The following is a 12,017-nucleotide window of genomic DNA, read 5'->3' on the forward strand; positions in this document are numbered from 1 at the left end:
GGACGATACCTTTGATTACCCACCTGGATTGCCACCTCGGATTCTGTTTATACCACTTTCCCTCTCAGCGGAGTGAGTGTATGATAAAAAGAACATGATAACAGAGCCGTGTGGGATAATGGTATACAAATGACAACATTTAGAAGTATCTCTCATTTTCCCCAATACATTAATGAAAAAGACAAGAGAAAACGCGAGAAAGAAGACTGAGGAAACTCATGCTTCATCGAACATGAAAAATGATCAAGAATGAGTAAAAAAAAGCCTAAAAATCCTGGATGCCAGTCATCAAGCTGACTTCTCTCAAAGAAATGGTTTCTTTCTTGGTATACAGGCCACAGGGGAAGCAAACTGAAAAGTTAGCCAATTGAATAATAATAATAATAATATAATGTTATGGCCTCAAGCAAATTTAGCAAAAGATATGAGCAGCTCATATTCAAACTTCTGAAATTCAATAAACTACCATAAATATATTGATGAAGTTGGCATATCACCCAACTGCTATAATTGATTTTTCCTTTGAAATAAATCATTTCTCTTTCTTCAAAATTTTACAAGCCACTTCTCAAAACGAGGAAGTGAGGCACTGTATTCACCTTCTTTTTTTTTTTTTAGCAGTCCCGTCTCAAATTTTATTAATAAGCTCTCACTTGTGACGGAAGAATACCGTGATTACAACCCGAGGCCTGGTGGCACTGTATTCACCTTTCTTCTCTTTTTCTTTCTTTTAATGCCCTTGCATCTTACTATTACTAATCCTAATCCTCTTCAATGCCGTCAACGTGTTTGTTGGGATGTAAATTCTATGATAATTTTGCCCAACTCCATTCAATTAACCATAAATTCTATGTTAGAAGTAAGCGACAATTATGCAGGGCAATTAATTCCAGCCCTGTCTAAAGCGGATGACATAACTCGCCTCTTTATTTATGATCGGTATGATCTCATTTTCCTAAAATAAATAAAGGTATCAAGTGTCCACAATAGTCAAAGGACCTGAAGCAAGACGTGTAAAGTAACAACATTCATTTCCCTTGTGCAAATCGATGCCCTTTTTTAGAGTAGGTTTTCTCCACCTTTACAAAATATGAACTTTTTACAAATTTTTATATAATTATATTTTAAATAAAAAAATTATAATAAAATTTTAATTTATATAATTAAATAAAAAATATATATAATTATACGTATATCAGTACTCTTTATTTAGTAAGGATAAAATCTAACCGCGTCCAATTGATTGGGTTGCACTTTTTCCTTGCATGATTTGATTGGATTGCAACTTGCAATGGGTTGTCACGAGAAAAAGATAAATAAAGATTCGATTGCTTATAAAATATTAAAAATGGGTTATAATTACTTTGAGTGACATTAAATTAAAGAAAAACACTTTGTAACGGTCCATCCGATATCAAGGCATTAACAGTCCTCCAATAACACCCTGCCACATCAACAATTTTACAAAAATTACAATAGACTCATTACACTACATGATAAAATATATCTTCTCCTCTGATCCTCGCCTCCTTCGAGCTTTAGGGTTGCAGCAGCCCCTTGTTTACTTTCAGCAAGCTGCAACTTCCATGGAATCTCACGCAGCGGAGCCACTGTAATCCATTCTTGCCACACGTACTCGCTACAACAAGGCACCACAGCAAGCTATCTTCTAGGCCCTCACTACCAGAACGCCCCAGACCCTTTCTCTTCCCTAACGACCAGAATGCAAAATACAATTCTCATTTCCCATGGTTTTCAAATCTCATAGTTTCTCCAAAATCTTTGATTATTTGCTCGGTTATAAACACACAAAAATAAAAAAAAGCAAGAAACTTGTACAAAATTTTCACTTTTCCTATACTTGTTGTGTAGGCCAGACATTGATGAGAATAAGAATAAGGACTGAAATTCAAAGGCCGGATCTGTAATTTTTTGGGTCATGTCCAACACAACACACAAACAAATAGCTACACACAATCAATTAAAAATAAAATTTTACATTTTTTTTTTTTGAAATCTTCCCCACCATTCCAATCCTCGATCTCCTCAGACTTCTTCCCATAGTGATCAAGCACTCCACCTCATCTCCCTCCCCACATCCCATGCCAACCAATTAGAAGCATGACCAAAATAAAATCAAAACGAAAATCATTGTCTCAACACTTTAAAGAGAGAAGGAGAGAAAAAACCTGAGATTAAAAAAAAAAAAAAAGAAGGATGAACTAGGGTATGCGAAGTGGAGGTACGTTGGTCTGGAGAAGATGAGGAGATTTTCTTTCCATTGAGAGGGAGGCAATCGATTTGGAAATTTCAAATATGATGTGCGGCTACATGGGGTTTCTTCATTTCATTGTTCATATAAGAAATTGGCCCTTTTCACTTATATGGGGAAAAAATATGGCATCAAACTAATGCTACAAAACAGGGCATCAAACTCAATCTTCAATGCACCGATTGCAGATGCTCGTTGTGATTAACCTTGTGCTATGCCGCAACAGGTTCCTAAATCTATGTTCTTTTTTATTCCCTTCCCACCAGACCAAACAAAAAATGATTGGAGTTGGTACTTTTGATGCATTATGCAGATTGCCAAAGAAGCACTTCATGTTTTTATCACCGTCTTCTGTCTCTGAACCAATTTAAGCATCTTGGCCAGGCTGGAAGGGGCGTATGAATGCAGAATTCATCTGCCATATCTTGAGTGAGGAAGTCACACTGGCACCAGTAGCATTGTTGAATAGAAATAGCCGAGCAGCCCCATAGATTGCCTTTGTTGGATAAACACGCGATGTAATGCATGTTCTCCCACCTTGAGCAAAGATTTCTACTATTGAATGATCCACCTGGATTAGCATAATTTCCATGCAGTATTAAGTTGATGGATACAGATAATTAGGGAGGGCAGGTATTCTTCATTCATGTGTAACTAAAACCAAGGTTCAACTTACCAGTATCCTCACAGATAATTTTTCATCTTTTAGTACTGGAACAGAGCTCCCATAAATTTGTTTATTAACATCAGTTGCCTCGGAAGATCTGAAAGGAAACAATTAAGGTATGTGGTTCAAAGAGGGCCTATCAGAACAGCCAAAATAATGGTTTTTGTGATTGGAACACAACCAAGTCATGTTTCATAAAACTAGCAAACATTTCACTTATTGAGTAAACAATTTGAACGGATGTAGAATACCTTGTTTGATCCGCACAGAAGAAAGTTTTGAGATTGCCATCAGTTCCTTTGACAATAAAAAAATACACAGGAGTTTGCTCGGAAAGGCTATCATCTGCTAGCACAAGAAGTCCAAAGGGTCCCAGTGCACCCCGTTCAGCAGCTCCACCACTGGTGCTGCAGCTGAATTCCACATTGGTTTGTGCTGTCATCTCCAAAGCCTCCCTATCTAACTCAAACTCGGCGAAAATATCAAGCTGTGTGGCTGCATCAATATCTAGTGGAACAACAGATCCTGCCTTGACCTCCACCCTTTCAAACTCTCTGCTGGTCAATCTCAAACTGTCTACCTCCTCCACCGGCCATTGAAGCAAATTAGTACCAGTTTTTGTATCGAGCAACACTGTCCTTGGAATACTCTGGATGATCAATACAAAAACATAAAAATCTTTTCAAGGAAATTGAATTTTGCGAGATATGCGCAAGCTGATGATTTTTCTTTTGGCTCTGTTAACAAATAAAGAAAGGACATAATAATCTATGACTCATGAGGCAAGAAGTAGGAAGAAATCAACATACCTGAACCGATGCCCAGCCCTTCTTCACATCCGCTATTTCACTATCGGACTCTTTAATCCAACCCCACAACACCCTCCTTCCCTTATGCAGATCATAAAACGACTTGGAAGCGTAAAATATCCCATAGTCATACCTCAATTCAATACCAATTTTTGGGTTATCTGGAACCCATCTACCAGCCTTCTCATCATAAGTCCCAATTGCATAATAATCGTTCTTATCATTGTCAAGACTTGTCTTCAATACATGCTTCACTTCAGGTCCATTAGCCGACGTGTCCAAACCTTTTCCAGATATCTTCGACACAGGATAGAAGTCCACACATTCCCACATTCCAGTGCCAGGGACAGCATGCAGTACCCCATCTAAAAGCTCGTAGCTCTTGAAGTCCTCAGTATGGTATATCAAAGTAATGCCTGTTTTGTTAACCTTGGACCCTATGGCAATGTTCCATTTCCCATCTGATGTATACCAAGCCGTTGTCGGGTCACGGAAGTCCTTCAAATCAACACCCGGTGGAGGGCGAAGAACGGGGTTGCCAGAGTACTTCTCCCAGTTTACGAGGAGGGGATCAGATAGGTTGGCGGGATATGCAAGATTTTGAACCTGCACGGATTCATTGGTGGATCCAGTGTAAAGCATGATAACTCGGCCATCAGGAAGGAGTGTAGCAGAACCAGTCCAAACACCGTTCAAATCATACCACTGATCAGCAACCATTGCTAAAGGGAGATGAAGCCAATGGATCAGGTCCTTGGACGCGGCATGGCCCCAGACTATGTCACCCCACACTGGTCCATTAGGATTGTACTGGTAAAAAAAGTGGTACCATCCCTTGTAGTACATAGGGCCTGAACAGGTGTTTAATATTAGTCAAGAATCAGGCAAAGAAAAGAAAGAAAAAGAAGACATCTGGCAGCCTATTATCCGACGACCTTCGTAAAGGCAAATAGTTATTAAGAAGTCATAGACATGTAATATTTGCATGTCATGCTAGTATTAAAAATTAATATTTTAATGTCGACATGTTGTGATAGATTAAAAGTATCACGTAATCCGTATTACAACTTAAAAAATTTTCAAAAAAAGAAAAGAAAAAGGTCTTACCGTTAGGATCTGAAGCAGATTAAACCAGATTCCCCCATCAAAGCATGATCATAATTGAAGCGCGCAACCAGGAGAAAAAAAAGGGAACAAGATAAGCATTTTATAAGAACAAGATCAAACAAAATAATTCAACTGATACGGTGAGATATACTTGCTTAAAATACATATTTGGCATTCTAACTGCCATATGTGGCTGTAACATCACCGTCGGAAAACGTGGAAAAGCATGTAACTCTGCAAACCAGTTGCCCACACTTTTCCCCAGTATGAATGCCTTCATCACTATTCTATATGAATTTTGTATGTTAATGCCTATCGTCTTTTAGATGCCTGAAGACAATTTTAATTCATTCCGTTTATTCTCAGTTGAATCATTATTCCTTTGTTCTAGCCCGGTAATGCAGATATCTTTGAAGTTTCGATCTTGAGACTAACAGAATTCAAATAGAATTTATGTGGAGATGTTCAGAACATGGAAAAAAGGTTTATCTTTTTTAACGAGAAATAGAAAAAACTAACAAGCAAGCAAGGATAGAACAAAAACAATTGTAAAGAATAAAAAAAAGGTACCATTCATCCAATTCTTCTCCGGCTGGAAATGGTAAGCAGTCCTCTGCCATGACAACATGGTATTGTTCCATGGAAACGAAACGACTTCGATGCCGGAAAATACGTGGTTCGCTTTCTCCGAGACGCCAGCGGATAACCCACGGGACACCGGCCGCAACGGCTTCGACGCCATCGATGATGTCGATGTAGCCAATAACGCATTCCCATTTGCGTGGACATCTGAGTTCCTACCACCGATGATAATGGCGAAGAATAAAGCGAGCATCAAAACCCCAGAAAAGACCTTGAATGTAGCCCTCTTGGGTGGCATGCGCCTCGCCGAAGCTAATTCCCGGGTGTGGGGTCCATCCGGAAGAGGAATGTACGAGGATGGGAGGGCGATGGAGGGGTCCTCATGCTTTGAGAAGTCACAGAATGGGTCGGACTCCAACATGGTACCTGATGTTTGTTTACTAACAGAAGAGATCAGGAAGTGTAGCCAGAAAATGATCTTAAAGAGAAGAAGGAGATGGAGGAAAGCCCGCAAGTTGCTCTTCGAGCGTCAGAGGATACTCAGGATAGAAACGCTTTTGTTCATATGGCGGATTTGTTGATGAGCTCTATGCTGTTAAGCAGTGAGAGAGCGAGCGAGAGAGAGGGGGATTTGCAAGAAAGCAGAAACTGCGTCTATAAAGCTGTGTTTGGTAGTCAGATGATTTATTAGTATTTAATATATTTTTTTATTATTTAATATTTTACCATTAATATTTTATTATTTTTTATTACTATTTAATATTTACAGATACTTGAAATCACCTCATTTTCCAAAATAGCTTAATTGATGCAACATTCCATAACAGTGTACAGCGTAGTTTCATTCATGTGAGACTCGTTTTTTGTGGCATGGATTCAGGGTTTAGCTGCTTTTATTGGCCATGGAATTAAAGCTTTGGATTTGGCATAAATTTAATTATAAGAAAAATGATTGAACTCTCAACATCCGTTTTGGTCGTTTGCTCGAAAAGTTTTGGGTCCAATTCCTGCTATGACTTCAAATCAAAACACTTGATTAAAAACTCAGAATATTATTTGCCACATGTTAAGCATGCAAGTTAATTGGAGCAGAGCTGGGTCATATGCCATAAACATCAGTTAATGACAACTTTGACGCGGATGTTTCTCGTGTCTTAGATTGCTGTTCTTCTCGTCTAATTGCCTCAATTGGAACTTGGAATTTTGTACGTGATAAGATTCAAAATATGTATTTTGTACGTCAAAAAGCAAGCTTGTTGATAAAAACTTTTCATATTTTTGGGAAAACCAATGCCGGGGACACGAGCCAAAACGGGAGCAGACCAACTGAAAAACGGCATGTGAATAAATTAACATTGTTCGCATTAATAATTAAATGAAATCATGTACTGTTGCATGCTGGCAGTTTATTGAAGATAAAGCTCATCCTGGAACCTCGGCAACAACCTCAACAACAATTCAAGATTCAAGATTAAGTTTATCTAATGAATTAGAGAGATAGCACTTATCACTTATCACTTGTATAATTCAAATATTCAAACAATAGTTATTGTATTCATGTAAACTCTCTATATAGCCGTGTATACTCACGATAACGCTTCGTTTAGTTCTTAAATCTATCTCAATTCATCATTATAATTTTTTTAAATTTTAATATAAAATATAATAAATAATTTAATTTTTTTAAATTTTAAAATAATAATAATAATAAATAATATTTATTATTTAAATTTAATTTAATTTAATTTGACATCTAAATTTTATTGATGGAGACCTCACGATTGGAGAATTTTCAGATCTCGGAAATTTTGCGCCCACCATGCTCATTATTAACCAAAGACAAAGCTAATAAAAACAAACCACCTAAACCAGACCAAAACGTATCTTTCATTTGTGTAGTCTCCATTTGCTTGCTCATGTGATGCCCTGCCTGCCTCTCCATTTTTCACATGCTGGCCGGCCCACGGTCTCGCATCATGTTCCACACGCATTTCCTCCAAGCAACTAGAGGGATGAGAATGATATCAAATTACATCTACATCTACACTATTCCAATTTTTAGATTATTATTATCATTATTATTACAATATTCGACATCACATTTTGTAGAATATTATTTATACAAACACGCAACGTAACCGTGATTTTGAGATATAAAATATACTATTTATGGACTTTTTTTTAATGTGTCATCAAATCAACCGATAGTAGCTAAACTAAAAATAAAATGGGAATAATATGACTCTTTAAAGAAGGTCATATCGAGGAACGATCTTCCGTTGTCATATTTGTCTTACCAAATCCATATAAATTATTGGAATGATGGCTTGATTCCTATTAAAAAAAATATCATTTCAAGTTGTTCACTCCATAGTTAGTTCGAGCAAACTTTAAACAAATTGTCTGCTCAATATTTGCTCAATATTCTACTCGAACGAATGTTTAGAAAATTAAATTCTCACGTCATTTGATGTATACACATATTTTTTTTTTAAGTGAGACATGTTGAGAGTTGTGGCCAATACGGAGAAAAGTGAAAGAACTCCTTTTGTGATATTCTTAAAAGCCCATTGAGTATATTGACACTTTGAGATTGAGAGATTTTGTAATTAATCTCTTGTATTTTACTTTTATTTGAAAGTAAATTCATTAAAACCAATCTCACCTCAAACAACTTAAATCTTGATGTTTTATGTGTGAGATTGTCGATTTTATTATTTACTTCCACTAATCTATTTCAAATTCATTTCTAGATATCCAATTAATCCTAACATAAATACTACATATATTGTAGTACAAAAAAATTCATGAACACATTTAGTAATTGTTTGTCATACTTTAATTTTACATGATGGTCTTTTAAACTATAAGAGAGAGATATATATATATATATATATATATATATATTAGGGGTGAAAAACCAATCCCTCGGTTCAGTTTTGTGCAAAAATTGAAACAATCAAAACTGATATTTTGGAAAAGAAAACCAGCCGAAAATAGACTGTGTAAGGGGGTAAAACCGGCCGGTGCGATTGTCGGCCAATTCATAGTCGGTTTGGCGGTTTGTTGGAAATCAGTTACCTGGGTGTCTTGCAATTCAATTGCCCAAAGTATCCATTCAATGAATAATCTCTAATCATCTAAGAATTTCAATCCAACCACAAAATTCAAAAATATATAGCATTATAGCAATTTGGAAATTAAATAAACCCTAATCATTTAAGAATCCAAGAAAATAGTAAACAACAAAATCAAGAAAATAGAAATAAACAAAAAAAATTTGTTGGTTTGGCAGTGTGCAAATGTTGTTTGCCAGAGGGATGCCTACGTCGTGGAGGCTGAGCCGCTGCCGCTGCCAATGCTGATGACGCTAGAGAGTGGGGAGTAGAGTGGAGGGCGACGGCTACGGAAGCTGGAGATGAAATGAGGGAGACGACTGATTCTTGAGGGCTCAAGTGAGAAGAGAAGAAGAGGGAGAAGATTTGAATAAGCCCTAGATAGAAACAACAATAAGCTGCCAAACGATGCCGTTTCTTTTATTTTTATTTTTAAACTAAATAAGCAAAACAATGTCGTTTCACTTATTTAAGTGAAACGACATCATTTAATAATGGTATATATATATATATATATATATATATATTAAAAAACAAAGGTTGTTGATGTCAGCTAGTTTATCGATTTTTTGCTGGTTCAAACCAAGACCGAACCTTTTGTTAATTTACCACCGATGGCAAGTCTGAGTCGGTCCCAATGATTGGCCGGTTTTATGTATGTGTATATATATATATATATAAATCGGGCTGTTATATCAAATCATGTGAACAAGTCATGCAAGAAGATGCACATGATTTGCCTGGTGACGTGGGTTTGTTGTGGAACGATTCATGTGTCCAGAAGCCTTCAAATCAAGGACCCATCCTTCACATTTTAAAGTGAATAATACAGATCTTGCTTTAAACTTTTCCTTCCTTTCACCTCCAATTTTGAATTAGCTTTATTATTATATTCCCAAGCATGACATGGCTGAAGACAGGCCACGGGAGAAAAGCACAAGTCCAGCCAATCAAACAATCTTTCCTTGTAATTTTTCTGCCTGTTTGGCAAAGTTGTTGCAAGGATGGCCCCATTGCAAGAATTACGAAGAATAATTTCCCTAAAAAAACTGATCAAGCCAAGTCTAAAAGAGATTACCCTCTTCTATAAATAACAACATGAGGACAAACTCCAAAAAGAGGTTAATCTTCTTATTTCCTCATGAAAGAAACCATTTATATAGATAAAAATAAATAAATTTGGAATTTTTTTTAATCCCAAATCATATAGTAAATTGGAGAGGTCTTACATCCCATTTAGATATAGAAATAGTTTCATCTCATCTCATCTCATCTCATCATTATAATTTTTTTAAATTTTTATATAAAATATAATAAATAATTTAACTTTTTCTAATCTCAAAATGATAATAATATTAAAAAATAATATTCTAATAATTTTTTATTCTATTTTTATCTAAAATTATCTTATCTCATCTCATTATACAAACGCATAACTTTAAATTATTTATTCTTAATTTAAACAAGTTTTAACAATTCACGAAGATATAAGGAAAATTGTTCAGAAATTTTGGAGTTTGGACCAGCTTTAATATTAATTTCTGCCTTCGTACCATCCGTTGATCACAAGCAAATAGGTTTCTTTGATCTCGAATGTTCCTTTTATCTCGAGTGGAACACGATAAACTTATAATTCTATTTTAATTTGAGAGTAATTATGTAAAATTAAAATTAATTTTAATAAAATATAATAATTATATTAATTAATTATAAAATAAATTATAAAGAGTAATATTACCTACCGTCGTAGAATATATAAATATTGTACAATTATTTTAAAAAAAAGTAAGTTTATTATTAAAAAAAATAAAAAATATATATATATAAATTCCGTATTTATTTATTTATTTAAAATAATTTTACAACATTTACACCACTACCATTTCTCAATTATAAAAACCTCCTAAATATATCTAAACGATTCCCAAAGATTGGATATTCTCCCAGAGCAGAAAAAAGTGGAGTTCGGGTCCAACTCCCACATAGCAGAGCAAACGATTCCCAGCCCATTAGATAATATTCTCCATAGCATTGGGTTTGAGTCCATAACTGATGATGCATTGGGCCCGCCAACGACTCAGCAACTACCTTACTTTTTACATGAAAGTCAAATCTCCTTGTGTTTGGCAAAATTATACCAACCGTTAAGAGCTTGAATTAAGAGTAATTTCCATCTTTTGGAGGGGAAAAAAAAATATTTATCTCCCTTGGGTTTTTTGTGAGAGGAACAAAAGTGTCTAGGATTGTCTCTCAACTGTTGTTTTGGGTTTCTATATCAAGGATTAATTGGTTCTTAAATAATGCATAAATAAAGTAATTTAGGATATGCCTTATTGAGCATAAGGCCTCAATAATGTAAGCATTTAGAGCTTAACCAATAAGCATTATAATTTTGCAGAGTACAATAATTTTTTCTAGGCTACACAAACAATCTCGAACTCATAAAATGTAATAAATTCTACAATGAATTCCATCGGTATCATGGTGGTAAACAACATGAAATAATCACTCAATTAAACAATCTTTAGGATTGGCTTAAGTGGTAAAGGTCTTGCATTTGGAGATTGCTCCCTCTAGGTGTAAGGTTCAAATCTCTCTAGATATAAGGTTCTCTCTAGTTTTTCTTTTATTTTTTTGGTTTTGTTTGTTTTTTTCATTCACAATAGGGCAAAATGAAGATATGTTGTTTTCTGGAGCTAGGCAACCACCACATGCCCCACCGCAAGATTCTCAAGATGCCGATCGTTCAAACGGATAAAAAATCTCATTGAACGGAGCGGCACGTAAGCCACACACAAGGCCCAAAGTGCGCGCGTGACATTCACGTGCTACCGCAATGGGAGCTCTATCGCCACTACGCGTGGCTTTTCTGGGACTAAGGCTATCGATTTTTTCAAACCTGATGTTATGCCGTACTTCCAAGGTGGTGCTTGTCCCTCACACGTTACCATAGTCTCGATGTTTGTTTGTTTGTTTGTTTTTTTTTTTCCTATAAGGTTCAAAATGCGGGTCTAATTTGCTATTTTCTCATATATTTTTTACATTTTCTTTTATTTTCTTTGTTTTAGGTTAAAAAAAATACATAGTCTCTTAGATTTTTGTCTATAGAGTGTGAAATTGTTTAATTCTATCTTAGTACAGAATATGGAGTTTGTTAAATCTATCTTTAGACAGAATGCTGTCTATGTAGAGAGTTACATGAATTGACTAGACCATGTCAATCACAAAGAAATTTATGTATCGAGAAGCCTTAAAAGCTGTAGTTAGCTTGTATTATGTATGTCTCAGGTCAAAATTAAAATGTCTCATTATGAATGAATGGAGTTTGTTCTACCTTAAAAAAAAAAAAAATCCATTGAGAGAAATAATCTCTAAGGGCTATCAAATTTGAGAATTTTTCATTAAATTATTCGAAATGTGCTTGTAAAAAAAACTCAATGTTCAAAGACTGAACACTTTCGGAA

The 12,017-nt window shown here is 35.4% G+C and overlaps 1 protein-coding gene across 1 annotated transcript; it reads right to left on the bottom strand.

Moving 5' to 3' along the window:
* Positions 1 to 1,351: 1,351 nt before the first annotated feature.
* LOC109008690 (acid beta-fructofuranosidase-like) lies at positions 1,352 to 6,089 on the bottom strand. The gene is made up of 6 exons (XM_018988879.2): positions 5,426 to 6,089; positions 4,856 to 4,864; positions 3,749 to 4,599; positions 3,191 to 3,588; positions 2,949 to 3,036; positions 1,352 to 2,843 (listed from the first exon to the last, which is right to left on the bottom strand). The coding sequence occupies exons 1-6, from the start codon at positions 5,856 to 5,858 to the stop codon at positions 2,640 to 2,642; spliced, it is 1,983 nt and encodes a 660-aa protein (XP_018844424.1). The 5' UTR covers positions 5,859 to 6,089; the 3' UTR covers positions 1,352 to 2,639.
* Positions 6,090 to 12,017: the final 5,928 nt, after the last annotated feature.

Source organism: Juglans regia, chromosome 9 (genome assembly GCF_001411555.2).
Source record: "Juglans regia cultivar Chandler chromosome 9, Walnut 2.0, whole genome shotgun sequence".
NCBI lineage: Eukaryota > Viridiplantae > Streptophyta > Magnoliopsida > Fagales > Juglandaceae > Juglans > Juglans regia.